This window comes from Malus sylvestris, chromosome 5, assembly GCF_916048215.2.
Source record: "Malus sylvestris chromosome 5, drMalSylv7.2, whole genome shotgun sequence".
Taxonomy (NCBI): domain Eukaryota; kingdom Viridiplantae; phylum Streptophyta; class Magnoliopsida; order Rosales; family Rosaceae; genus Malus; species Malus sylvestris.
In genome coordinates this window covers 38,891,605-38,917,289 of record NC_062264.1, presented here as the reverse complement: position 1 = coordinate 38,917,289, position 25,685 = coordinate 38,891,605, and the positions used below count along the sequence as shown (strand labels likewise).

General features: G+C 38.7%; 6 protein-coding genes across 7 annotated transcripts; 2 read left to right on the top strand and 4 right to left on the bottom strand.

Annotated features, from left to right (window-relative positions):
* Window positions 1-9: 9 nt before the first annotated feature.
* Window positions 10-655, bottom strand: LOC126622886 (ethylene-responsive transcription factor ERF073-like). Its single transcript, XM_050291576.1, has 2 exons — window positions 450-655; window positions 10-193 (listed from the first exon to the last, which is right to left on the bottom strand). The coding sequence occupies exons 1-2, from the start codon at window positions 653-655 to the stop codon at window positions 10-12; spliced, it is 390 nt and encodes a 129-aa protein (XP_050147533.1).
* Window positions 656-811: 156 nt separating this feature from the next.
* LOC126621077 (protein pleiotropic regulatory locus 1-like) lies at window positions 812-2,212 on the top strand. The gene has a single exon (XM_050289449.1). The coding sequence runs from the start codon at window positions 812-814 to the stop codon at window positions 2,171-2,173; it is 1,362 nt and encodes a 453-aa protein (XP_050145406.1). The 3' UTR covers window positions 2,174-2,212.
* Window positions 2,213-2,373: 161 nt separating this feature from the next.
* LOC126622885 (uncharacterized) lies at window positions 2,374-5,503 on the bottom strand. Its single transcript, XM_050291574.1, has 6 exons — window positions 5,450-5,503; window positions 4,936-5,085; window positions 4,260-4,311; window positions 3,939-3,997; window positions 3,553-3,639; window positions 2,374-2,689 (listed from the first exon to the last, which is right to left on the bottom strand). The coding sequence occupies exons 1-6, from the start codon at window positions 5,501-5,503 to the stop codon at window positions 2,651-2,653; spliced, it is 441 nt and encodes a 146-aa protein (XP_050147531.1). The 3' UTR covers window positions 2,374-2,650.
* A 6,415-nt stretch (window positions 5,504-11,918) lies between these two features.
* Window positions 11,919-18,112, top strand: LOC126621068 (lysine-specific demethylase JMJ14-like). 2 transcript variants are annotated; one of them, XM_050289435.1, is made up of 11 exons: window positions 11,919-12,235; window positions 12,772-12,855; window positions 13,463-13,534; window positions 13,796-13,873; window positions 14,001-14,498; window positions 14,595-14,813; window positions 14,943-15,104; window positions 15,194-16,580; window positions 16,710-16,813; window positions 17,031-17,228; window positions 17,400-18,112. In XM_050289435.1, the coding sequence occupies exons 2-11, from the start codon at window positions 12,814-12,816 to the stop codon at window positions 17,766-17,768; spliced, it is 3,129 nt and encodes a 1,042-aa protein (XP_050145392.1). In that variant the 5' UTR covers window positions 11,919-12,235; window positions 12,772-12,813; the 3' UTR covers window positions 17,769-18,112. The 2 variants fall into 2 exon arrangements, with proteins under 2 accessions (XP_050145392.1, XP_050145393.1); XM_050289436.1 differs by lacking the exon at window positions 11,919-12,235 and adding an exon at window positions 12,287-12,647.
* Window positions 18,113-18,395: 283 nt separating this feature from the next.
* On the bottom strand, window positions 18,396-19,707 carry LOC126621084 (FAS1 domain-containing protein SELMODRAFT_448915-like). The gene has a single exon (XM_050289461.1). The coding sequence runs from the start codon at window positions 19,483-19,485 to the stop codon at window positions 18,649-18,651; it is 837 nt and encodes a 278-aa protein (XP_050145418.1). The 5' UTR covers window positions 19,486-19,707; the 3' UTR covers window positions 18,396-18,648.
* A 991-nt stretch (window positions 19,708-20,698) lies between these two features.
* On the bottom strand, window positions 20,699-24,277 carry LOC126621082 (gamma-soluble NSF attachment protein). The gene is made up of 9 exons (XM_050289458.1): window positions 24,114-24,277; window positions 23,645-23,712; window positions 23,479-23,563; window positions 23,213-23,371; window positions 22,987-23,124; window positions 22,557-22,635; window positions 22,030-22,109; window positions 21,577-21,706; window positions 20,699-21,064 (listed from the first exon to the last, which is right to left on the bottom strand). Exons 1-9 carry the CDS (start codon window positions 24,158-24,160, stop codon window positions 20,960-20,962), a joined length of 891 nt encoding a protein of 296 aa, XP_050145415.1. The 5' UTR covers window positions 24,161-24,277; the 3' UTR covers window positions 20,699-20,959.
* Between the last annotated feature and the right edge of the window lie 1,408 nt (window positions 24,278-25,685).

The window sequence follows — 25,685 nt, the reverse complement described above, 5'->3', positions numbered from 1 at the left end:
GATGCTAATTTACGTAATCGAAATTCGAAAATTGCAGTCCAAAGAATAAAGGTTGATAAACAAAACAACCTGTTGATTCCGAGACAATTCGTCTTCTTCCTCACGAGCCTTGGTTCTTGTTCGTTCTTCCTCTTCCTCTTCTTCGATTTGTTTCTTCCTCTTAACCTCCATCGCCAGATTTTCATGCCGGGTTCTGGAAGAAGGAAATTATATGCATGCCGGGTTTAAAATACAAAAATCACACTCAAACTTTATCTCAGGTGAACCGGGAGAACGTATATGTAATAATTAATAACCTAATACAAACCCTAAGTTATGAAGGAATCCTACTACTTACAGGAAACTATTTTAGACTCCAATTCCGAGTATAATTGGGGTTTGTTTCCCAAAAACTATATATAGAGGAGTTGATAAGCTTTTGGGTTGATACATTTGGGTTTCTCAGATACGTCTTGGCGGAGAGGTGTTCGTCTTCGTTGGGGAAATTGACCTTGGCTTTTTTGCCGCGGATTTTGCGAGCCTCCCTGTCGTAAGCTCGGGCCGCCTCCTCGGCGGTGTTGAAGGTACCGAGCCAAACTCGAACCCCTTTTCTGGGATCACGAAACTCGGTAGAGGTTCTTCCTCTGCCTCTTAGCTGGCATCTCTTCTTGCACATCACCTGAAACAGGTTGGGATATTTTACGCGGAATTGAATCGGTGCGATTAACTGGGGTGGGATTGCAGTCGAAGAAAGTGTCGGAATCGAACTTGGCGAAGGGAGAGTCCGGCCATATATCAGGGTTTAAACTTTTCTTAGAAACAAGAGAAGCCAATGGAGTCGTCACTTGGAACGTTGATTTCTAAATCTCTAAAGAGACCTGGCGATTTATTTTTCCCCACCCATGGCAGCGAACTGGCCTCTCCTGATCTGCAGACTAAAAAAATTCGCATGACTTACAAGGCAAGCATGGAGTACGGTGGACTTAAACCGACGGCCCATCGACAAAATCTCGCCGCCGACTGCGATGAATCGTCCAATGCTCTTCCCCTTGATCCAAATCCTAATACTGCTAGGAGTCCTTCAATCACCCAAGGAGCTCAAAACGCTGATTTGTTTTTGAGTCCATCCGCACCCAACAAGGCCAAGGCGCCGATTAATATTGCTGATGGCACTTCACGAAATTGGCCACGTCCCGTTTGGCATAGCCCGTGGAAGATTTACAGGGTCATCAGTGGCCACCTAGGATGGGTTCGCTCTGTTGCTTTTGATCCAAGCAACAGATGGTTCTGTACAGGATCTGCAGACCGGACAATCAAAGTATGGGACGTAGCATGCGGGACGCTACAACTTTCTCTTACCGGACACACTGGGCAAATACGAAGCCTTGTCGTTAGCACCAGGCAACCCTATTTGTTCTCGGCTGGCGATGACAAACAAGTCAAATGCTGGGACCTTGAACAGAACAAGGTTATCTGTTCGTATCACGGTCATCTTAGTGGCGTCTACAGCATGGCTCTCCATCCGACTCTTGATGTTTTAGTCACCGGGGGACGGGATAGCGTATGCCGTGTTTGGGATGTTCGTCTCAAGAATGCGCAAGTTCATGCATTGACTGGGCACGAAGATGCAGTTTGCTCCCTTCTCACCCTCCCAACAGATCCACAAGTTATGAGCGGGTCTCACGATACAACTATCAAGCTGTGGGACCTTAGAAAGGGAAAAACCTTTTCAACTTTAACGCATCATAAGAAATCGGTACGGGCAATGACACATCATCCTAAGGTAGATCGGGGTAATTGCTTCGCATCGGCTTCGACAAACACCATAAAAAAGTTCAACCTTCCGAGGGGTGAGTTTTTGCACAACATGCTCTCCCAACACAAGTCCATTATCAACGCGATGGCCGTCAATGAAGATGGAGTTATGGCTACAGGAGGCGACAACGGTAGCTTGTGGTTTTGGGATTGGAAGAGCGGCCACAACTTCCAGCAATCCCAAACAATTGCACAACCGGGCTCGCAGGAGAGTGAAGCTGGGATTTATGCTCTTTGCTACGATGTCACTGGCACAAGGCTGGTTACTTGTGAAGCTGACAAGACAATCAAGATGTGGAAACAAGACGAAAAGGCCACCCCGGAAACTCATCCTCTAAATTTTAGGCCTCCTAATCTTAGAGACGTTGAGCGGTTCTAGCTCACGGTGTGCTTACTTTGTTACTACGATATTGAAGTTTACAACTTTTTTTTAATGTTTATTTTTAATTCTGCTTCATAATGTATGTGTTACTCATGGCTTGAATTTTATATGCGCAATTCAATTTCTTAATTGTAGTTCAAAACTTGGTTTGTTCTAGTTAAAAAAGTAGTATAAGACGGCAGCATAAAAGCATGTACTTAGATCACATATAACATTATTGACTAGATTGACCAAAATGTCTCGTTCAATACAACTTCATACATGAATTAGTCAAGTGACAAGATATGGAACCATCAAACTTTGAAAATGTTTTAAGTCCAGGTACATGTACCATCAGTACCGTATCTGTTCATAGCTGAACTTGATTGCGGTGTCGAGCGGTGTCGGGTGGTGTAACTGGTGTTGGGTTTGAAAGGTTTCAAACTTCTCTACCTCTTCGTTCGTTCATACTTGTAACATTGTCTTGAATCTTCCTTAGATGATCCCCAAGCTCCCAACTTCAAAATGCAATGCCTGATCATGGGGAATGTCAAGTAGAGTTTAGAACTCAACAGGAAAAAACTGGTTAACAATTCGAAAATTCAACATTTGTTAAGTTACAAGAGCTTTGTAATTGTGAAAGAACATATTTAGATTTTTACTAACCCATTCACACATCATCTATCAAGCTTTGACTCTTAAATCCTAAATTCGGTTGGCTATATAAAAGGGGTGGTTTTGAGGATTTATAGCTCCTTAGTGACGTTCAATTTATTTCTTAACACCATCACTTGACGCTAGTGACGTTATCGATCACCTAACAATGGTGATCTAACATAAATCTAGTTTTTGAAACGTTAGGATCCGTTTGGTACGAACCCTAAATGTTGGGTAGTTAACTGTAGTTAACTGAATTTAACACATTCTTTGATGGTTTACATCCTTGTTGGTTCAAAACTAGGCGATACAATTTGTTGCATGACCCATTAACCTACACGAGACGAAAATAATAGTTTCTGGTTTGATCCGTTAACAAGTTGAATTGTTATCGAGTCATCCGTTAAGATAATGGGTATGACAAGTCCATGGATTTCTTATTTTTCTAGAAAGCAAGGGTGTAATTTCGATATTTTAATCTCGAGACCTTTTTAGGACAAACTTTCATGCCATGTTTTTGGTATTTTAGGAAATACAAGCAGTAGTGCTGCGGCGTTGTTTCTTGTTGTTCCAGAACGTTAAATTAGAATATCTTTCAAAATGATAAAACAACGTAGAATAGAACATATATACAGATCTACACAAGATGAGAATCAATGGATATATGAACATTGCGATTTTGTACCATCACCTGGACAGTCTTGCTAAGGTATCCAACTCTTGTTGTTTATTAGAATCACCTGATATATCTTGCCAGTGGTAATGTTGTTATCCTCAGTAAGAGTCACATCTAGGAAGGGTTCATAGTTGCCCATGTCCGAATCAACCTACAATAACCATTGGAGTTCAAACAAACTCAGCAACATCAAGATTAAAGACAAGACGAACACTCGACATGATACTTAATATAGAATCCAAATATAAATTAAAGATAAGATTAAAATTATACGTTTTAAATCGAACATATTTTCTACTTTTCTTATCTAATTATACTATTGTAGTTCCTAAAACAAAAATTACTTCAAAAATAATTTGTAGAAAGAAAATTAAAAAATTCGAAAAACAACTCTAGTGCTGTTAACAAAGCTTCAACCTATAGAACAACAGAAATCAAATCAATATGTACCTGCACATCCCCAATCCCAATTGTACCCTTATGCCCTGCAATGTCTTGCTGAGTGATTCCTGCTTGAAATCCAAACAAAACAAAATTTGTAATTTCAGTTTCGAACACCTTTAAGCTTCACAACACAAAATGTTTCAGCATTGCGTGCGAAAACCTCAAAAGTGGGATGGGTCTTACACATATTAACAGAGCAGGTATGATAATTTATGCACCATTTGACAAACGAAATCAAGCAGTGCCCAAAGATTAGAAAAATATGTTAAAAAGTAGGAATTGCATTTGATATGGATTAAAAAAATTGAGAAATTGTGAGTGACTTACGACAAAATGAGGATGATTGAGGGTGGAGAGTAATCAAATTTGATGATTTCAACTGTAACAAATGGAACACCACCATTGAAAAGGTGTTAAAAAGTTGAGAATATATGTCAAGTATAAAGTTATCGAGGTCTTATCGTACAAATACATGTGTTCAGTATATTTTTAATTCAACTGTCTTAGAAAATAGTGTTTTTGGGGGTAACATATACGCTCAACTTTTTGGAACATTCTGCACACATTTTAATCAATGCCTATGAAAGATTCTATGAAAGAATTGTTTATCAGAATAGAACAGTTGATATACCATCAATCCCAAATTACGAACAAAACCGAGTCTACTTTTTCCCTTCTTAGCTAGCCTATCATCGAATTTCGATTGAGAGATGATCTTCCCAACTTTCTATATACAACACTTTGATTTTGTTAGAAAACAAACACTAATAAATTAGAAATCCACATTAACGAACACTAATCAATTAGAAATCCAGCTGAAATGTAAATCTGTAAGCACGCAGAAAACGAACATTAATCAATTAGAAATCAAGATTAACTGTAGCATTGGGATCACACTCAACCAATCAACAAAAAGAACTAAATAATTCCAAAAATGAAATGTTCTCAGGAACCAAACAGAACAGAAAAAGAGAGAGAAACCAAAAGAGTAACTGATTTATACCAGATTGGATCGTCGAATGGCCGCAGCTTCAAAAACGCTTGGAGAGATTAGCAATCTGAACCTCCGTTTCCGATAGGAGCTCCAACGATGAACGAAATTCGGTCCCGAATTGAAAAAATATATGTGAGAGAGATAGAGCGAGAGACGAACCTGATTTGCAAATACAAGTATTTATAGGCTTACAAAGCTTACAACTTAGTGAAAAATATAGAAAGCCGATACTGTTTACTTTAACGAAAAATCACATGTTTACACTAAAAAATCAATCTTGGTACTATTCACTTTACCCTTTATTTTGTCCTTATCATTAAAACTCAAAGTTTTCAAGTCATTTTCATTAGTTTTCCTTACAATATAACTCCTAAAAAACTAAATGATTTCATAAAATATCATTAACCTAGGAATTCCATAAGCCACAAATTTAAAGCTAGATACATGCATTATAACTCTAAAAATGCATATATTATATTATAAAACTTAAATCTTAGCTGCCAGTAATTTTATGTTATAACACCTTTAGTATCACATCCTGCCTGGCCCCCACCGCATCCTGGGTCGATTTCACCATAGCACGATATTGTCCGTTTTGGACCCCGACCACGCCCTCACGGTTTTGTTTCTGGGAACTCACATGAGAACTTCCCAGTGGGTCACCCATCATGAGATTGCTCTCGCGCGAACTCGCTTAACTTTGGAGTTCCGATGGAACCCGAAGCCAGTGAGCTTCCAAAAAACTTCGTGCTAGGTAGATATGAGAATATACATATAAAGCTTACATGATCCAATCCCATGCACAATGTGGGATGTTACATTTAGCCCTTGGCCTGCATCATCTACTCACCAGAGCAGTTAAGACACGAGCGCGAATGGAGGAAAGACTAGATCATCATCCTCCAATTTGTATGAAGTTGAAAAAGATGGAAAGAGACTTTGATTTGAATAATGAGAGAGAGTTTTTCTTCCTTCTATGACTCACAAAAAAAAAAAAAAAAATAGATTTAACATTAAAAAAATGGGTACATTTTACATAAAAATAGTACTTACAAAAAAAAAAGGATACATTTTACATACAATAAAATAGTACATTTGTAATGAAAAATAGGTACATTATAAATAAATTATGAGTACAAATAAAAGGTTAAAAAAATTATGAGTACAAATAAAATTTTAAAAAATAAGGGACAAAAAGAAATTAATACATGCATACAAATTAAAAATTAAAAGAAAATTAGTACAATTTAAAATTTAAAACAAACTATAAATAGAAATATATGTAAAAAGTTTAGCCATGAATATAAATATACTAAATGTAACGTTTCTAACACTAAATAAATGATGTTATTAAAAATTGAAAATGCATCAAATTTTAATCAATGGAGTATAAAAAATAGAGATGAGAACCTAATTTCTTCGTCCTAAAATGTCGCATCTAATCTAGTTAATCCTAAAATGTGGCAGATCAGATTTTAGGTCGGTTGACCTCACCAACTTGAGTTTGTAAAAACCCGCATGCATATAAAGCCACCAACACCGAACTCCTCTTCTATAAATCTTCATGCATATATAACTCACGACCCGCTCTGCGCTCTCCTTATCGAAAAACCACCAACTTCGCGTCCTCTATTTTCTTTTCTTTCCTTCCTAAACCCTAGTCCTAGTCTTGAAGAATATTTTTCGTCCAAGCTCTCCACGCTGCCAAGTCCATCAAGATTTGCTTCGAAGACTGAAAGATGGAAGTGAAGAGGCAAGTTCGGTCAACTGCCGTCTGGGGGCGCCGCTGTCAGGTTAGTATTCCTTCTCGGCCTCCTGTATCTGAATTCTGGGCAGGCCCTGCCTACCTCAATTCACCCCCACCCACCACACTGCCCATGCCGCACTTTGTGCATGTTTCTCCTTCCCCGGAAGGAGATCATCTGACCAGTGCTGAGGCTGCGACGCGTGCTCTCCGTCGTATTCTCAACATGGATGTCGGTGAGCCTCCTATGAGAGACCACATGGTCAGTCCTGAGGATGCGACCAAGACTTTATGTCGCATGCTCAAGATTGTTTCTTGAGCAATGTTGCGGGTGACGGAAATTTACGTACGCCATGCCATGAGTATCAAACGTTCTTTTTGTTTTCTGGTCGAGACATGACTGTCAAACGTTGAGTTTCGCCAGAAAATAAAAGAAGCATCAAATGTTGCAATGTAGACCCTAGTTAATTGCCTGTCAAGTTTTCCACTAAGTTTTCGGACGTGGCGAGTCGAGTCGAGTGTGAGCCTCGTTCTTGGCTGACAAGTGACAAGGGCAACAGTCAGGGTCTAGATTGTAGCGTTTGATAACGAGTCTAATAAAATGGTATTAGAATTTTTAGTCTGAATATTAATTCTTTTTAATATTAATTATACGTGTGATTATTTAGATATTTTACTTTTGCACACGGAATGTTATGGTAGATTAGTGACGTGAATCGTTGAAGTTAGACGGAGCGAGTTTAGGTTAAAAAAAGTAGTATCATCGTCACACTGGTAAGGGGGATTGAGATATTGGATTGATATGTAAATTACTGCAGGGGGAAAGATAGTATTATTTGGGATTGTTAGGATTTTGTTTTCGAAAGAAATATTGCGAGTGCCCCTAATTTTTTGTGTTCACCGTCTGGACTGTTAAGGGTTTTTGGTGGATAGATTGGTGACTAGGATTGAGCTGGGTTGGCTAGGATTGCATTGAGTAGGATAAGTTTATCGGTGTCAGGTATGTTTGAAAGGGATTGGCTAATTTGGTGCCTAGGATTTAATTGGGTTGAATAGGATTGAACTGGGTTGTGGAAATGATCGAATAATTTAAGGTATGTGTGAAGGAGATTTGGCTACCTTGATGCTTAGGATTAAATAGGATTGAACTGGGTTGGAAATGATCCTTAGTTTAAGGGTTGTGTGAAGGAGATTGGGCTAGTTTGGTTTCTAGGATTGAATTCGGTTGAATAAGATTGAATTGGATTGGAAACGATCGTATAACTTAAGGTATGGGTGAAAGGGATTTGGCTAGTTTGGTGCCTAAGATTGAATTGGGTGAATATGATTGAACTGAATTGGAAATGAGTGTATAATTTAAGGTATGTGCAAAGTTCTGAGGATATTAGAAGGCCAAATGGGAAAAGTTTTGAGGAAAATAAATAAAGAATTCCCGAAGGAAACAAGGCTAGGGTTTTGTGGGATTCTTTTTCTAAAGTGGACTCCTTGTTATACGCTATTTAAAAAAATAAAAAATAAAAAATAAAACATTTTTCTTGCATTACAAGTTTCTTCATTTTATATTTTTAAAAGCTCGAACTCAGTACATAAAAGTGTGTGTGAAGTTGAACTGCTAAACATGTGGAATCAATGGCTTGTAACCTAAATGTTTTTCAAATTTATTTTTTCAGATTTAAACTGGTTTGTTGTAGGTCTTGTGACCTTAAACACACAAGTGTGAGGAAAACCCATCTTCAATTTAAGTCAGTGAACTTAAAGGTCCGTTAGCCTTGTGGACCTGCCTAGTTGAGATTCTAAGAGCCTCTGAGACTGCCTGTAAACCCCGTAAAATCCCGCAAAACTTAGAGTCGAAGCCCATCAATTTTACGTGTTGTCGCGTGAAGAGGGTAATGTGTAGAGGCGTCCGCGTTATACGGGTTGTATGAATCTGCTGTGGAGGTAGTTGAGTACTTACTAGTAATGTGCGGAGTTGCCATTCCTGATGGAGTGAAAGCCACCAAACAATAAGCTCTCGAAAGCTAATAAGTGTACACAATAACAAAAACATCTATAAGGCTATCTGTTCCGTTGGGAGTGTGTGAAGCCACTGTTTCGGGCGGTATGTAAACGCCTAACCCTTAGCCAGAGAGGGCTACCACCCCGGTGGGGAAAGCTAGTACACACATAAACAAAAACTGGAGAAGGCTACCTGTTGGGAGTGGTGACGGGTTGCGTTCGGGTAAGTGCTTACCTGATTTTCTAACGGAGAGGAGTACCACTCTTATAGCGTGGAAGCTACTACACAGATAACTTCTACCATAATTAACGGTTAGACTTGTGGTATTGAGTTAGTTTACTTGGTTTGCTTCTAGTGACAGAGGCTTTAAGTGCTTCAATAGGAATTCAACTGGTCTCTCGTCTAACGGGTTTTAAGTGCATTTAGACTTGTTGAGAATGTGTCAACTCACAATTTTCACCTCACTAACACAAGCCCTATAACGTACCAGTGAAATTGTATACAGATGAAACTTCTAAAATAGAAAAGCCTTGTTGATTTCTTGTGTTTGCTCAATTAACGATTTCATTCATGCATCAATGGTGTGCTGGATTCGAGCATATTTTAACATTACAAATGCCATAAGAAACTGAACTTTCAATTAAAACAATCAGTATAAAAGTAGCGAACGAGGAGTCCACTTATGGAGAAGAACGAAGCAAAACTCTGTCCGAAGCAAAAGTTGGGAGGAGAAGGTAGGGAATTGGAAGACATGGTCATACAGCTTTGAGTTTAAAGATCAAGTTAGCGAAATGTGCAGTAAGTTGAAAGGAAAGGGTTAATTAGCGGGTGGATTAGGCTGAGTCGAAGGGGTTGGGATTTGTAGAACTTAGAGCCTTTGGCATAAACTTCGGTCACCATTTGAAATTATTATGAAAACTACCCCTCTGATCACTTTCCAAGTCTCAACATCGACTATGGGCAGGGGGGTAATTATAAACCTATTGATTTGGGGTCTCAGTTATTTGTGCAGGTTACATACCAAAGTCACGCGGAAGATTCAACGTCCCATGTTCAGGTAAGAGATCATGCCGTGCTTCCACGCTGGCCAACAACTTTAGAGTTCCATAAGGGCCGGACAAAAGTTGCTACGGCAGATTAAGTGCATCCACAAGCGCCGGACAAAAGTTTCTACCTAACATAAGTGCATATAATGAATTACAAGTTGCTCAATATGAAGGTGCTTTTAACAGAAACAACAAGTCTACCTTCATCAATCTGCATAACTTGTACAAATAACCACGCAAGCTATGAGAATATTAACGCAGAGTTAGACTTAGACAACTGAAACTACCATTCGACTCCGAAAGTAAAAGGCAATGAAACTGGCAACCAACGTTTTATCAAGTCCTCGTTACCCTGCCTTTCGGACAATTTCTTCTCTCCCTCACCTCTCCACGAAAAGCTAATGACATCTTTACGACGTGTGAAGGGATGGCTAATATTCGTAACTCAGGAGCCAATTTGATACACACAAGAGCAATAAGAAGATGTAAAGATTTAATTTTTCTGTGGAGATTAGAAATGTTGGTACAAATTTTACATTTAACATTTTTAGCTGGAGAAAACAGAGTACGTGAAAAATTGAGAAACGAAAAGGCTTGGACTTCGGATTCAAAGCTTACAGGTGAAGCTCAACCGTGAGCTTTCGAGTTTCTGGAGATCAGTACAAAGCGTCTCCTCGCCCAGAAAACACTGCCGTGGCAATGCAGTGAAAACCAGACTGTGCTAGCTCCTCTCCTCGAAGTCATTCGGGCATTTCAGTCCACTGCAGCATTTCGTCAAACACTCTGGGGCATTTTTTATTTTTGAAGTTGCCAATTTTTTGGGCACCATAGAAAATTATTTTCATGCACTCCAGTCTCATGGCTCTTGGATGCGTTGCGTTGCCTTCTATGTGTTATCTCTAGTATCTTTGGGTGTCTAAAGAAATTTAGAAATTAGATGAAGGGTTCCAAAGAAAATGGGTGTTTAAAAACGCATTTTGCGTACATAAATAAACTTTTTTTTTACCTCTTTGGGAAATGACGGATAAACGAACACCCGTCTTTTCGTTTTCGTTTGATTTACAATTTGACGACCAAAAATAAAAAATATTGTGTGAAATGACGGATAAGCGAGCATGTCGATTGAGATCAATAACTTTTGTGTGACCATGTTGACATATGCTAATGTATGCTGAGTGAGCCTATCGGCAAATGCACATAGCAAACGCATACAAAAGAATGAGGCTAGCAACTATCTTACTCAGTGTCCATAAAGGCAATTCGTCAAGCAGTTGGAGAGCAACTTTTAAGGGCATCTCAAGTTTTAAAAAGTCATCACCCAATTCTTTAATAAAAAATTTCTAAGCTTGAGAGGATCAGCTGACCCACCTTGCTTTAAGGTGGATTTGCCCTCATAGTGTGATAGGACCCACTTTTCTTTGTCAAGTGAGGAGGACCCACTTTAGCTCGAATAACCTACAAACAATTATTACTAGTAGAGAACACATATTTTGTGTGTGTGAATTCTTAATAAGTGCATTTTTTTTAATATTACATAATTACTGTTTTATCCTCCTTATGTAAATATTGTGCATAAAAAATGTGGGTAAAATTAGAAAAATAAATATATGATTGTCATTTTCTCAAAAAAGAGAGGGTAAAATAGGAAAAATAGGGATACGATTGTCATTTTTTCAAAAGGTACAAAATTATTATTTTGCCCTCCTTTTGTCAATAGTGTATCAAAAGTGGGGGCAAAATAGGAAAAAAATGGGGAAAATTTGATAAGGAGGGTTCTCTCTATCAACCAAAAAATGGTGAAAAGACTATTTAGTCTTCTATCACACAAAAAAACATGGGCAATAATGTAATATAACATGTCCAAATTTTTCAGTTTTTTATTGAAACTTCATACAGGTGATGTTAAAATATTTTCAATATTTAAAATTAAAACAAAAAAACAAAAAAAAAAACCTTCCACTCCCCCCCTCCCCACGTTCTCTCTCTTCCTCTCTCATTCTTATTTTTCTAAAAAATATGTATTTATACACATAAAATATATAAGCAAACGTTAGTTATTATTATTATTATTTATTTGAAACTTACAAACAAGTTATTGTGCGGTTGGTCGCACTTTGGATTTGGAGTGTTGGACTACTCACCACTTTCCGTTAAAACTGTGTGCGTTCGAGCGGGTTGACACTTGACTCTCTCTCTCTCACCTCCTCTCGGCTCTCCCTCTAATAAATAAGTATTTACAAAAATTCGAAAAAAAAAACACCAAAAACTTGGCTTGTTTTCCTTTTCCTACATCATTCTCTCTTCCTCTTATTTGTTTCTTACTAATATTATCCCAAAAAACAAAAACAAAAAAAAAACTAATATCTAAATTACCAAGATTTTTTGATTTTTTGTTTTTTTGTTTTTTGTTTTCTTTCTGAAAAGTGTTTGTAGAGGAGGAAGGGTTGCATATATTCACAAGTACAACGATTGCCTACACATCAAGTCATCACCCTACCTGGGAATCTTAGGCCTGCTCTTAAGGTACCCTCTTGATTTTCCAATCCACGGTTTCTCCATATTTTAGTATTCTATATATTTGATTCTCTGAAATACTGTGTCTTGGGTTTTTGTCTGCTTTCATCCTCATTGCTTGTAGACTAATATTTATTTTTTATTTTTTGTACTTTGATTATTTTTTCCAAATATATTAGTTTTGTTTACAAAGTCAATCTTTTGCTTTAATAGGAAAAAATTTGAATTTGTTTGGGGCTGTAGAAAAGAATTTAAATTTACCAAAACAGTAAGAATTTCTGGGGTGGGTTAGATGCATGCAGTTGAAAAAGTATTGGGTTTCTCGTTTTGATTTGGATTCAATTCGTGAAAATGCCAATTGGGTTTGTGTTTGTTTGATCAGAAAGTGGAAAGAAATTGTTTCTGGGGTTGGGTGAATTAGGTATTGCGTAAATTTGTGTTATTTTGGTTAGGTTGTGTTTGGTTTATGGAGAAAGTAGGAAAGCTGTTTTTTGGTTGATTGATTATGTATTGATTTTGATTAGTGAATCGGTTTTCTTTTGTAGATATTGTTTGGTTGATCAGGGTTTCACAAATTTTTACAGTCAATGGAACAGTTGCAATTAACTGCAGAATCTCAGCAGAAGGAGGTTGGATTTCTTATCCCTAATGTTGTTTTCTTTCCATTATGTCATATAATATATATGTGTGTGTGTGTGTAGTTATGTCATATGTATGTGTCGGGTTTCAATCTCAGGCTGGATAGGATGTTGTGTTTTCTGTTTATGTTATCGAAATCATCTGTATCGTTAACCTACAAGAAATTGCAGATCTGTGTTATCTGTTTCTTGTACGTGTAAAATCTTTAGAACTTGTTTTAACTGTACTTCCTTTTTTGTTTATTTTTGTACATAATTGGTTTTCTTTTCTTCAAAGTTTGTAATCAATTGCTTGATAATCGGTTTTTGTAAGATCCCCTTTTGCTTGTTTGTGCGGTCATGTGTGCATCTGTAATTTCTGAGTTCTATTGCATATCGTCTTTGTGACCATTTTTATCTGCTACTGTAATGTGCTTGTTTGCACCTGAATGCGTTTATAGGCAGTGAAATTTAGAAAGTAAATGGTTTTAAAATAGATATTTTGAAGGATCATTCGTATTACAGTGTTATTTGTCTTAACTGAATGCCTTTGGTCTGTCAACATATTAAAATTTAAGCTGTCAATTGATTTTTTATTCTTACGGAAAATGCTTTGCAGGATCATTCTTCTAAGAACAACCACAAAAGTGATAACACACTTGAGGGCTCTGGCAGCCCTCGAAATCGAAAGGTATAGACCGTTTTATAATTAGTTATCGTGTTGCATAGCATACATTTAATAATTAAGAAGTGATAGCGTCATCTCTGTAAAGTTTTGTGTTTGAATAACATCACACGGGCATCTTTGGGTACTTTATGAATTAAAAGAAAGACATGTGAAAATAAACTGGAAGAAACATTTGTGTCATCAAATCCTAGATTGTCTGCATTTTTTTGCGTTTTCTTCTGTTACCTTACGATCCATAATGATCCCATTATTGGCCTCTTGCAGATATCAGCTAGATGGAACCCGGAGGAAGCATGCAGGCCTGATATTAATGAAGCGCCCGTGTTTTATCCAACTATTGAGGTATTCATCTTTATTTGTTTGATAGTTGCATTGCTTTTTATAATATCTTTGATGGTCGCAGTTTTTGTAGCATTGGATTTTTTGTATATATGGTTATTTAATTACATGTGATGTTCTCATCTTTTAGGAGTTTGAAGATACACTTGGTTACATAGCAACGATCCGCCCACTGGCCGAATCTTATGGTATATGCAGGATTGTCCCTCCACCTTCCTGGACCCCTCCCTGCCCTCTTAAGGAGAAAGAGGTGTGGGAACATGCCAAATTTTCTACACGCACTCAGCAAGTTGACTTGCTGCAAAACAGAGAGGCCATGAGAAAGAAAAGTAGAAGTCGGAAGCGTAAACGGAGGAGGAACTCAAGAATGGGAGCCAGAAGACGTTCAGAAACTAATGCTGCTACAGAGGCTGATGAGAGATTTGGGTTCCATTCAGGATCAGACTTTACATTTGAAGAGTTTCAGAAACATGCTGCTACTTTTAAGGAGAGTTACTTCGGAACAAAGGATGTCAAGGAGGGTTCAACTTGTGGTGAAACTAAAAGCAAAACATGGGAATCCTCTGTGGAGGACATCGAAGGTGAATACTGGCGAATAGTTGAGACACCAACAACAGATGAGGTTGAGGTATGTAACCATATTTTTCAGAACCTTTAACTCATTTTGTGAATATTGAATGTACTCTTATCTTTGTAAATGGCCTTTTTTATGTTGATATTTCAGGTTTACTATGGAGCTGACTTGGAAACAGGAGTATTTGGAAGTGGTTTTCCTAAGGCATCATCAACCGGAATTGATTTGGAGAAGTATGCAATGTCAGGTTGGAATCTAAACAACTTCCCACGTCTGCCTGGTTCTGCACTGTGTTTTGAAGCAAGCGATATCTCGGGAGTTCTAGTCCCATGGCTCTATGTTGGGATGTGCTTTTCTTCATTTTGTTGGGTATGTCATTCCACTATGATGGTCGAAAAACGGCCCTCCAGATCTTTTTGTTTCTTGTGTCGTTGAAAAAGTGTAATATTTCGGTTTCCTGTTTTCTTATTTGGTCTTCTTTTTTGTGGTTTGTAACAGCATGTTGAGGACCACCACCTGTATTCGCTAAATTATCTGCACTGGGGTGACCCAAAAGTATGGTATGGAGTCTCTGGAAGCCATGCTATGGATTTGGAACGTACAATGAAAGCGTATTTGCCTGATCTGTTCGAGGAACAACCTGATTTACTCAATGAACTGGTAAGAAGATTTTTATTCACATGCTAACATATATAGGTTTTGTTATAATTATCTCAGGCACTAAGATTACATCTTTCATTTTTGTTCAGGTCACTCAGCTATCTCCTACAGTTTTAAAGTCTGAAGGTGTACCTGTGCATCGAGCCGTCCAGCATTCTGGGGAATTTGTTCTTACCTTCCCGCGGGCATACCATTCTGGATTTAATTGCGGCTTCAACTGTGCTGAGGCAGTGAACGTGGCCCCTGCTGATTGGTTAGAACATGGGCAAAATGCAGTTGAGCTCTACAGTGAGCAGTGTCGTAAGACATCAATTTCACACGACAAATTGTTAATGGGATCAGCTCGGGAAGCTGTACATGCCCTCTGGGAAAAATCAGTTCTTGGAAAGGAAACTACAAAAAATATGAGCTGGCAAAGTGTTTGTGGCAAAGATGGTCTACTCACCAGAGCAGTTAAGATACGAGTGCGAATGGAGGAGGAAAGAATAGATCGTCTTCCAATTTGTATGAAGTTGAAAAAGATGGAAAGAGACTTTGATTTGAACAATGAGAGAGAATGTTTTTCTTGCTTCTATGACTTGCACTTATCTGCCTCCGGCTGCAAATGCTCTCCTGACCGATTTTCATGTCTCAAACATGCAAAGCACCTTTGTTCATGTCACATCAGTCATAGATATGTCCTTCAACGCCACACTATCAATGAATTAAATATGCTGGTTGAAGCATTGGAAGGGAAAGTAGAGGCCATAAAAGTATGGGCATCCAAGGACCACGGAGGAGACGGTACTGATACATATACAGCTAAGCTGGATGAAGAAAGTGGCATGCCTCGTAAAAGAATCAAATCTTGTGAGCCAAGGGAACCTTCACCTTGCTGCCCGGTTTCAGAAGAGAAGGTGAACATAAATGCATCTAGCAGTTCGTCCAGTAAGGTTTCTTCTGCAGTAGTCCAGTCAGGGTCACAGCATGGAACTTCTAGTTTAAGTACGTCTCCCATCACTATGGATATTCAAAATGACGATCAAACTCTGGTAAAGAATGATGAAGCAAAGACGGGGATGGAATGCTTTGATCTGAATCTTAATTATATGTCTGAGGAACAAGAAAGCAGGACGATGCACACATCTGATCACTGTGATAACAAGGCTATCACAATTGAGGAGGAGACCTCTAAGTCGGTGTCTAGTCAAAAGAAAGTATGTAGTTCAAATGTAGCTAGAGAACTAGACATGATGAAAGTTGATGATGACTGTAATGTATCTGCTCTGACAGTTCTGAACAATGACTACCCTGCCGGTTCAAGGGACATCAGGAATAACTGTGCGAGTGAGGGCAACAAGTTGTTGGGTGTAAATATATCTGTGACTGACCAAAGCTATCAATTACAAAAGTTGATTCCTTCCGTTGAGCCTATTGATTTTGGAGCTGTTGTCTCTGGCAAGTTGTGGTGCAGTAAGCAGGCCATATATCCAAAAGGTATGTTGGCAGTAGTGCTATGCTTGGATTCTATAACTTTCTTCTGGTTGCATTTTTCACTCTCCTTTTCATTCTCGTGTTGTTTTGTCTAGTTGTTCTTTCTTTCTAAATAATGGTTGTCTTTTTCAGGGTATAGAAGCCGAGTTAGGTTTTATAGTGTGCTTGACCCAACAAAAGTTTGTAGCTATATTTCAGAAGTTCTCGATGCTGGGCTTCTTGGTCCTCTGTTCAAGGTATGTCTCTCTCGACCTCCAATAACACCGAAGTGAGAGATTGAGGGAAATGTAAATTTCAGAGTTACAGCTGACCATTAATTTGTTGAATACTTGCATTGAATTCATAGTTTGCGAAACTAGTGAGCATTAAAAACCATCACACTTCTAAAGGCTCTAAATCATTCATTTTATTTAGTTTATGCATTTCTGAACAGATTTCTTTCATGAATTTCAGGTTAGTTTGGAAGATTGCCCAGGTGAGGTTTTCGCAAATGTATCGGCAGAGAAGTGCTGGGAAATGGTACTACAGAGACTACACCAAGAAATAAACAGACGGAGTAGTGTAGGGGAAAGCAGACTGCCCCATATACAGCCATTGCAGAGCATTAATGGGCTCGAAATGTTTGGATTTCTCTCCCAACCCATTGCTGAGGTACAGTAACTCTTTGTTTATGTCATTACTTTTTATTGCGATAAACTAATTTCTTTCGCACGAAACTATGCTTTTGGTTTTGTTATGTCATTGGTGAAGAAAAAGAATTCTTACTCCACTCTCAAAATAGAATTTAATCCAGTATCTCACACCTGACTATGTTTCTTCCAGGCTATTGAGGCTCTTGATCCTGACCATCAATGCGTGGACTACTGGAATCACAGGCGCATGGTCCCGTCAATGTCTTGCAGGGTTAGTGAAATCAAGCAGCATTCATTCGAACAAAGTTGCTGTCTAGGAGAAATGGAGACGAAAGCTTTTGGTGTCAGTTTGACAAAGCCGGATCAGGATTGTTCATCGGCGGAAGATCATCATTCAACTGAAGAGACGCAGTTAGTACTACGAAGACTGCTAAAGAAGGCAGATTCAGAAGAGTTAAGTACATTACAGAGAGTATTCTGCAGTAAGTCACAAAGTGCAAAATGGAGAGTGGCATTCGCATCAATGATCGAAGAGATCCAGAAACATGTAGATAGTTAAGGAAAAGTAAGAAGGTTAGGTCCATCATTCTCTCTCACTCGAATTTAGTTTGGCCTAATTCTTTGATCGAAAAAATCCGTAAGGGGAAAGAGGGAGAGTTTCTGGGTCTTGAGTTGGGCACAAGATAGTTGTAATGTGGCTACTCATGAACTGGACCAAGGGTCTTGATTTGGCGGGACGGAATGTTTTCGATTGGTTGCAGATCTTTTTGTTCAGTAGGATTTCTGTTTTGAGGATAGGATCTAGGACTTAATCAGCTAAGCTCATCTAATTTTTCTTATCCTGTTTCATTAATCATTGATAAACAAGTTTAGAAAATGAAAGGTGCTGTTTCAAATTCTTCATTGAATGCTTGAATTACCCAATTACTCGTAGTGGATGCCTCTTGTTCGTGTTTTAATCCCCTTTCGTTTCGGAAGTTGTTTCTATTTCTACGTTCGTTTCTTCCTCGTGAATGATGAATGAACTATCAAGAACTCGTACGAGAGTAGGTTTAACTGCCCTAACTACTTAACTGAATATCTGCACTTCAAGGGTGACCTTATCCGCTCTAGCTAATGTCGATGCACCCGTAAAATTGCACTTTTAATTTAATTGAAAGGGGAAGAAATTCAGACACTGGCAGAGAAACAGGAACAATATCATCATTGACTAGTAAATTGCATTCATGAGCAAGAATACAGAGTAAGAACCCCATTTACATGAAAGATCAGAACTACAACAAAATTCCCAAATCTTGCAACAAGGAATTGAAATTGATGATCATCAAACGCTGAAATTCACACAATTAACAATCTGGGATTTGCCAGAAAAAAACCCTAAAATCCAATTCTTGATCAAGAATTCACGATCGTCATCATCGCTATCATCAAGAATTCAACTACCTGTGAATCCTGAACCCCAAAACCACACAAGCAACCAAGAACCACCCCACCGGAAACTCGACACAGTTGCACGGCGGCGCCGCATCAGACTTCCACCCAGCGCCGATGGCTTCCCCGGTTGGCAGAAACAGCCCCTGCGGCGATGACGGCGGAGGATTATGCCGCTGCTGCCCCTGCTGGGAATTGGGCTTGGGCAAGAGGTTGAGCCCGTCGCCGTAAACGGAGTACTGAAGAATAGTTCCGACGCCGTGGACCGCCATCGTGGCGGTGACGTAGAGGTCGGGCTGAGTGATCGGAGCGTCGTCGAGGGTGAAATTGGAGGGGGAGGTGTTGGTGATGAGGATGGACTTGCCGGGGAGAAGAGTAGGGAGGCGGGATCCGGGTTTGAAGAGCTGGAGGTCGGCGAAGCTGAGGCGCTGCGGGACGACGTGGTAGGGGAACATGAAGGGGTCGGTGGTGGGGAGGCTGTTCAAAGCGTTGTCTTGCGGGATGAAGAGGGTGGCGCTCAGAGGGAGGGCTAGTGGGTTTGCGCCGGTGATGATGTTCACCCAGTTCCCGAAGTCGCCAGCTCCGATTAGGGCGTCGATTATGTTGTTGAGTTGTTGGGGCGTCGCGCTTGGGGATGGCCGTGAATGCGGAGGAGGCGGTGGCGGAGATAATGGCTGTGGGGATGGTGGTGTTGATGATGGTGATGGAGATGGAGATGGGGTTTGTGGCTGTGGCGGTGGCGGTGGTGGTGAGGAAGAGGCAGTGACGGTGGCGATTGGGTTGATGGCTGAGAACAGAGTGGTGAGAAAGAAGATTAGGAGAAATGAGTGGTGGTTCGGCGCCATTGGAGAAGCAGAGAAAAGCTTGAGGAAAAAAGAAAGATGAGAGCTTTCTTGATTTTTCTGGTTTAGATATCGGTTGGTCAGCACTCAGCACTCAACTGAATATTAAGACAGCAACGAACTTTGGCGCCAAATTCCCGCCCTTGCAGAAGGAAGAAGCGCAATGTGACTAATTAAAGGACAATCCTAAGGGTATTTTTGGGTATTTACGTTAATTGGGTCGGGTCTTTTGCGCAATATAACCCAAGCCCATTAATCAGATAATTGGGTTGTATACCCTAAACTTTCTTTATCCTCGTGTCTATATGATAAATATTAAGATGTGTTGTCCACACACAACTTTTTATTTCATACACTCTCTTTATTTGCATTCATTGGATCGATTGAATTAAGGAAATTAACAAGGGGTGTGTGGATAGTACACCCCTCAAGATTTCTTTTGTATTTCTTGAGTTATTTTCATATGCGGTGAATTGTAATTTGTAGATATTGGGGTTTTGATGCCTAGGGTTTAGGGTTTTGATTAACTTCTGATAAATTGGGGTTTGGTACATATTGATCCATACAAAATCATAGTGTTATTGAGTTTCATTGAGTTTTTTAATGCTAAAGATCGAAACTTTTGCTTCTATTTTTTGTGCATTGGTTTGAAATTTTGAAAAGATTGTGCATTTTTTTATTCATCAAGAACCCTAGAAAACCAAAATGTTTGCCAGCAACCCCAAACTAAAATCTCAAAATTCCCCAAATCAGATTCTTCTTGAAATTAACCTGGTGTTCTTCATCTGATACTCTCTCTTTTTATCCCAATAAATCGTTCCTCGTTTTATCATAATTTTAACTATATTTCAGAAGAGATTCATCTATGCAACCGGGATATACCCCGGGTATCTACAACCCTCATCATGTGCATTCTTCATGTGAGCATGTATACAAGGGAATATATAATATATCCACGGTTGTATGTAAAAAACTCTTCTTCGATGTGCATTCAATCTCTGGATCAGTTGGAAGCTCTTCTAGGATTCCATTTCTCTTCTCATCATCCAAAAGATTTTCGAACGGGAAATGCAAAGATAAAAAACTGACCATAAGGATTCAGGAGGAGAAAACAAGGGGCAGATGGTTACGGTAATGTACCTGCCCCTTGCACCCCAGTTCGAATCTCACTCCTATATAAAGTAGTTTCGAACATTGTCTACAGAGAAAACACACATTTGAAATCCAGGATTCATCATCCAATGCCAATGTCTGCGGATTGCAGTGTCAAATATCAATACCCAAATTACTAAAAACATGAAACAGCCCAAAAACTTACAAGTTTGGTTTTTTTACATGTTTACAAAACAGGCTCTCTTTCATTCAACTAAATGTAAAGATATCGCAGTGTAACTGCAAATGCCAAACGGTTTTCGTGTTATATTTAATGTACTAGGATGAAGACATCATCAAATATAGGGCAATCTCTGTTTTGAGGTTATGTAAGGTCATCTTCATCCAGCGGTTCTTCTTGATCCTCGGAAGCATGGGTCTTCAGCGCACTCACATCACCCGTCGGCAGTTTCCTGGCGAGCCTGATGATCTGCAGCCATTTCAGTTTAGTCAAATATAAGCCAAAAACATGTATATTTGCAGTTTATTATTCATGCAAGGCAGAATAAAACCCAAGATAATTATTGTACAGTCCAATACTTCATTGTTAATCGAGCATCGATGGAATAAACCAGGTGGTACTTGCAGCTTGTTATCAACATTTATAAATTTCTTCACAAATGTCAAACAAAAACTTAAGATTTATGCAATGTTTTGGTAAGCACTAAGCAGACGTGTCAGTTTTAACAACTCTTCACAAGAGCAAAGAAACCGGGTGGAGTTGTCTCTATAAGTTCTTGAATATGTTATCATGCTAAATCCATGAGACAAAGCTCAATTCAATAGTTGCAGTTGCATTCAGAAAAGCAAACCATGATTAGTTATCCAAGCTTCACCCCACAGAGAAGGCATTTAACTGACCACAACCCCATTAGTTATGAATCATATTTGGATTAATACAAATTCAAATATCCAAAGGAGGCAAACAAACGTATATATTACCATGTGATCAAGATGATTAACCGTGCCTGACTGAGCAAGTTTTTTTATTTCTTCAACGTTACCGTCTGTGTAAGCCGAGAGGAGTTTACCAGCAAAACGGCATTGATCACTTCTCATAAAAGCGTCAACCCTACACAGCCAAAAGCAGTAAACCAATATCTCATGAGATACATGTTCTGAATTTGGACTTATAAAAAAGTTGCCCTCGTGTCCTTAAGATTTAAGGAGAAAAAACAAAGTCTAAAGAGGATCAAAAGCTGCTTTACCAGGGCCTCCTTATACTCGGTAAGTTTATTTTAATAATTCATAAACATATTGAACCTGGATATTTCGTACTCATAGTTACTAACATGTTTAACTACTTGTTACCATTCTAATATTCACAATAACAAGTAAAACTTGGACTTCTATATATTGCGGAAACCAGAAGTTTCCCTGGGAACTTTTACTTACTGGGAGCAGTCATTGTAGCATTGTTCTGCTTGCTTGATGTCATGAAGATAAAGGTAAATAATTATGGCACCAAGATATGCCTGATTAGACAAAGAATGTAAAAGTTATTTTTTTTTTAATTAAAAAAATAATAAAACAGAAAGCAATTAAAAACAGTGACTAATGCGGAAAAGGAGAAAGGATAACGATATGTTAATGTTCATATGCAGGGGCTATATAATAACTTTGCACACAGAAAAGAAACAAGCACAGGTTATAATCATTGCATGAGTATCAGACAAACAAAGAAGAATGAGTAATCGTCTGAGTTATAAATGTAGTGGTATATGAAACTAAAAGTGCAGAAAATATTACTTTTCAGTGTAATAGTCAGGATACATGTAAGAAGGCCTCAAGGAATTCTCGAATTATGGATACAAGAAGACTATGTAACATAGTTATACAGAAACTACACGAGGGCCATGTGGGATAGGTAATACAAATGCAACAAAAACAATATATAAAGTGCCAGAAAAATCATTTCGAACCTTGCACTGGCTATGGGTAGCATTGCACTTATCAGCAGATACGCCAAATCTCAACATTAAAGCAGCGGCATCTGTATACCTGTAAACAGTAGAAACACTAAATTCAAGATCTCAAGAACATGATCAAACACATACAAAAAAGCTGCATACAGATTACACTGATTTCCTGAAAAAGAAAACCCTCAATTTTAGAACTTTTGCAACCTCAAAGCACTACCCTTTTCTAAGAATTTAAAACCTGAAAACTCAAGTTTACCAAGGCCTTAACTTTAATTGCGCGATAAGGTATAACATATAACATTTAAATGCCTTGATTATTAATACATCCAGAAAAATGATAATGACCAAAGTTTACTTCATCCTCCAAATCAACTAAAATGATAAATTACAATAATTCAAAAGACAAATGGTATATTATTTGAGAACTTACTTCTCACTTTTTATGTAAACACTAGTTGCATCACGATATAGATCAAAGGCCATTTGCTCCTTGCCATCTTCTTCAAGAATAGCACAAGCATCAGTGTAAAGTTGAATAGCTTCATCAGGCATAGAATCTTCCAGAGCACTGTAATAAGGTTTATCATTTCACATGAGCCTCCAAAGGCATTATGATTCATAGCTGCAAAAAGCAAGAGAGTGAAGCATATCCTTACCGGGCCCCTTTCGCAAGAGCATCTGAGGCCGGCTGTGGTCTCCCACACTCAGCGTACAATTCAGACGCCCTTTTATAGAAGTCAGCAACTTCATTCCATTTTCCTAACTCCTTCGCTAGAGCAGCAGCCGACTCCATATGCTTTGCAGCATCCCAGGGTCTGATTTGGTTGTAAAGGATATAGCAAGAGAGAAACTATAGAGATCACAAACAAAGTCAAAAGACACTGAAAGAACGGACCAGAAAAGTAGAAGATAACAAGGATACGAGGAGATCAATTCTTGTCCTTTCGAAGCTTTTTCCAACGCTTCCTTTGCTTTCTCGTAATCCTTGGCAATCCTAAAACCATTTGCTACAACAAAAACAGTTTAAGTATAAATCCCTATCAACCATTGTAACGAATGCTTACAATTGCACATAACATACTACATACCAGCTTGTTCGTACAAAAGAGTAGCGCTTTTCCAATCCGCACTCCACCTTGTAAGACTGAGTCTTGTTCTACAATCGAAAATTAAAGGCGTTCGGTAATTCAGAAGACGGGGAAACTAGCATGCTTGAACAATCAAAGTTACTATACAAACAATAAAAAGACAGAGCTTGCCCTCTTTTGCTCTTCCCCCATCAACAAACAAACTAAAGCTCAAACGAAATCAAAATGTCGGTTGTCCACTGTAAATTACTGAAAAATTAGCAGATTACTGAAAGATTCCAAATTTATGCAACTTCATCCAATTTCCAACTGACCCAGAAAATCAGAATTATATTACTACCCATAACTAATCGAAATCACAATAACAAACAGACAACTTTGGCTCGTTCAATTGAATCAAAATGCACAAACCAAACGCAAAATTATGCATACTTATGATTAAATTACTAGATATTGAAGAAGCACTTACAGTTTATCGGCTTTGGCGAGCAACTTGTTTGGATCGGAACCCGCCATGGTTGATGGTTGAACTCTGAGTGTAAAGCTTTTTTCTTCCTCTTTTTTTTTTTTTTTTTTGTTGGATTTTTCCTCTAGTTTTACAGCGTAGTTTGATTGCCTTTTTAGGCTGTATTTTGCTGTTACCCGGTTTTCATGAGTTCCTTGCAACTGCCTACCTGGCTCCACTTATCTTCATCTCTATATATAATCTTAATTTCAATGGAGGAGGGTCTTCTCCTGAGCTCAAGATGGGGATTCTTCTGACCACGAAATACAGGCCGTTCAAATTTAATCTAACAACTCCAAATAGGGTGTCCTCTAAAAATTATAATAATTGCAACCGTTTAATTAATTTGAACGGTCGGATTTCGTGGTCAGGAGGATCTCATCCTGAGCTCAGGAGATGATCCTCTTCCAATTTCAATGAATTCGGATCCTCACCAGATTCTTTTAGTGAAGATTCCAAGATCATGAATTATATCCGTTCAGTTGAATATCAGAGTGCGTAACAAACAATACTAACAAAGTAAAAGAAATATTATTGATATCAAACGAGAATGCCGAAACGGCTACAAAACCCTAAGAGACTACATTGTGGCTAACTTGATTTCTAATGAATAACAAAACACTCTATTTATAATAAACTAACCCTAAACCCTAATGCTAACGGGCTAAGCCCAGAAAACCAAACATTAAAGTAAACCTAAATACTAATATTTTCCAACACCCCCCGTCAAACTCATGGCGGTATACAACATGAGTTTGCAAACAAGCAGATGTGGATGCAAGCTCCATTAGGCGGACAAGACAAGACAAAGCGAACAAGCGAGCAAACAAACGAACGAACAAACGAGCAAACAAACGAACGAACAAACGAGTAAGCAATTTCCATACTACCAACTCCAATCCTCGCGGGCATCTTCTTCAAACGTTGAAGAAGCGGGTGGATGCAATTCAACAAATTCCAGTGCTAATGCCAATGCCGATTCTGATGCCGAACAAACAAACAAAAAATTCAACCAAATATACCATATTTCTTTCTTTCTTCTCTTTTCTTCTGGGCGAAACCGATTGCAGCAAACAAGGCTTGCAAAACCAATTGCAGCAAGCTTCAAAACTTCTAGTGCAAAGTCAACTTGCAGAAGGGGACTTCATTGGGTTGTGACAGATCCGACTGGTAGGAGTCGGTGCGGGTACCGTGAACAGGTGGTAGCAGCGGAGATGGTGGTGCGGGTTATCTGGACATATTGCAATGCGGTGGTGGTGACAAGAACGGCTTCGACTACGGATGAGCGGAAGACGACGGACGAAACTAATACCCAGTAAACTGACAAACAAAACTGATACAAACAAATTGACACTAATCAAGAACAGATTAAATCCCAAAGGATCAAACCTGCTCTGATACCAAGTTGAATATCAGAGTGCGCAACGAACAATACTAACAAAGTAAAAGAAATATTATTGATATCAAACGAGAATGCCGAAACGGCTACAAAACCCTAAGAGACTACATTGTGGCTAACTTGATTTCTAATGAATA

Excerpts from the sequence above, each read along its gene's own strand:
- LOC126622886 (XM_050291576.1), bottom strand. The coding sequence starts at position 655 with ATGTGCAAGAAGAGATGCCAGCTAAGAGGCAGAGGAAGAACCTCTACC. Across the intron at positions 194-449 it reads GAACACCTCTCCGCCAAGAC|AACCCGGCATGAAAATCTGG; the intron begins GTATCTGAGAAA and ends TCCTTCTTCCAG.
- LOC126621077 (XM_050289449.1), top strand. The coding sequence starts at position 812 with ATGGAGTCGTCACTTGGAACGTTGATTTCTAAATCTCTAAAGAGACCT.
- LOC126622885 (XM_050291574.1), bottom strand. The coding sequence starts at position 5,503 with ATGGTGAAATCGACCCAGGATGCGGTGGGGGCCAGGCAGGATGTGATA. Across the intron at positions 4,312-4,935 it reads CCATTCGACGATCCAATCTG|TTGAAATCATCAAATTTGAT; the intron begins GTATAAATCAGT and ends CATTTGTTACAG. Across the intron at positions 2,690-3,552 it reads CCACTGGCAAGATATATCAG|GCATTGCATTTTGAAGTTGG; the intron begins GTGATTCTAATA and ends CCCCATGATCAG.
- LOC126621068 (XM_050289435.1), top strand. The coding sequence starts at position 12,814 with ATGGAACAGTTGCAATTAACTGCAGAATCTCAGCAGAAGGAG. Across the intron at positions 15,105-15,193 it reads CTGATTTACTCAATGAACTG|GTCACTCAGCTATCTCCTAC; the intron begins GTAAGAAGATTT and ends ATTTTTGTTCAG. Across the intron at positions 16,814-17,030 it reads TTCTTGGTCCTCTGTTCAAG|GTTAGTTTGGAAGATTGCCC; the intron begins GTATGTCTCTCT and ends CATGAATTTCAG.
- LOC126621084 (XM_050289461.1), bottom strand. The coding sequence starts at position 19,485 with ATGGCGCCGAACCACCACTCATTTCTCCTAATCTTCTTTCTCACCACT.
- LOC126621082 (XM_050289458.1), bottom strand. The coding sequence starts at position 24,160 with ATGGCGGGTTCCGATCCAAACAAGTTGCTCGCCAAAGCCGATAAACT. Across the intron at positions 23,372-23,478 it reads GGACAAGAATTGATCTCCTC|ACCCTGGGATGCTGCAAAGC; the intron begins GTATCCTTGTTA and ends CAACCAAATCAG. Across the intron at positions 21,065-21,576 it reads TTAATCATCTTGATCACATG|ATCATCAGGCTCGCCAGGAA; the intron begins GTAATATATACG and ends AAATGGCTGCAG.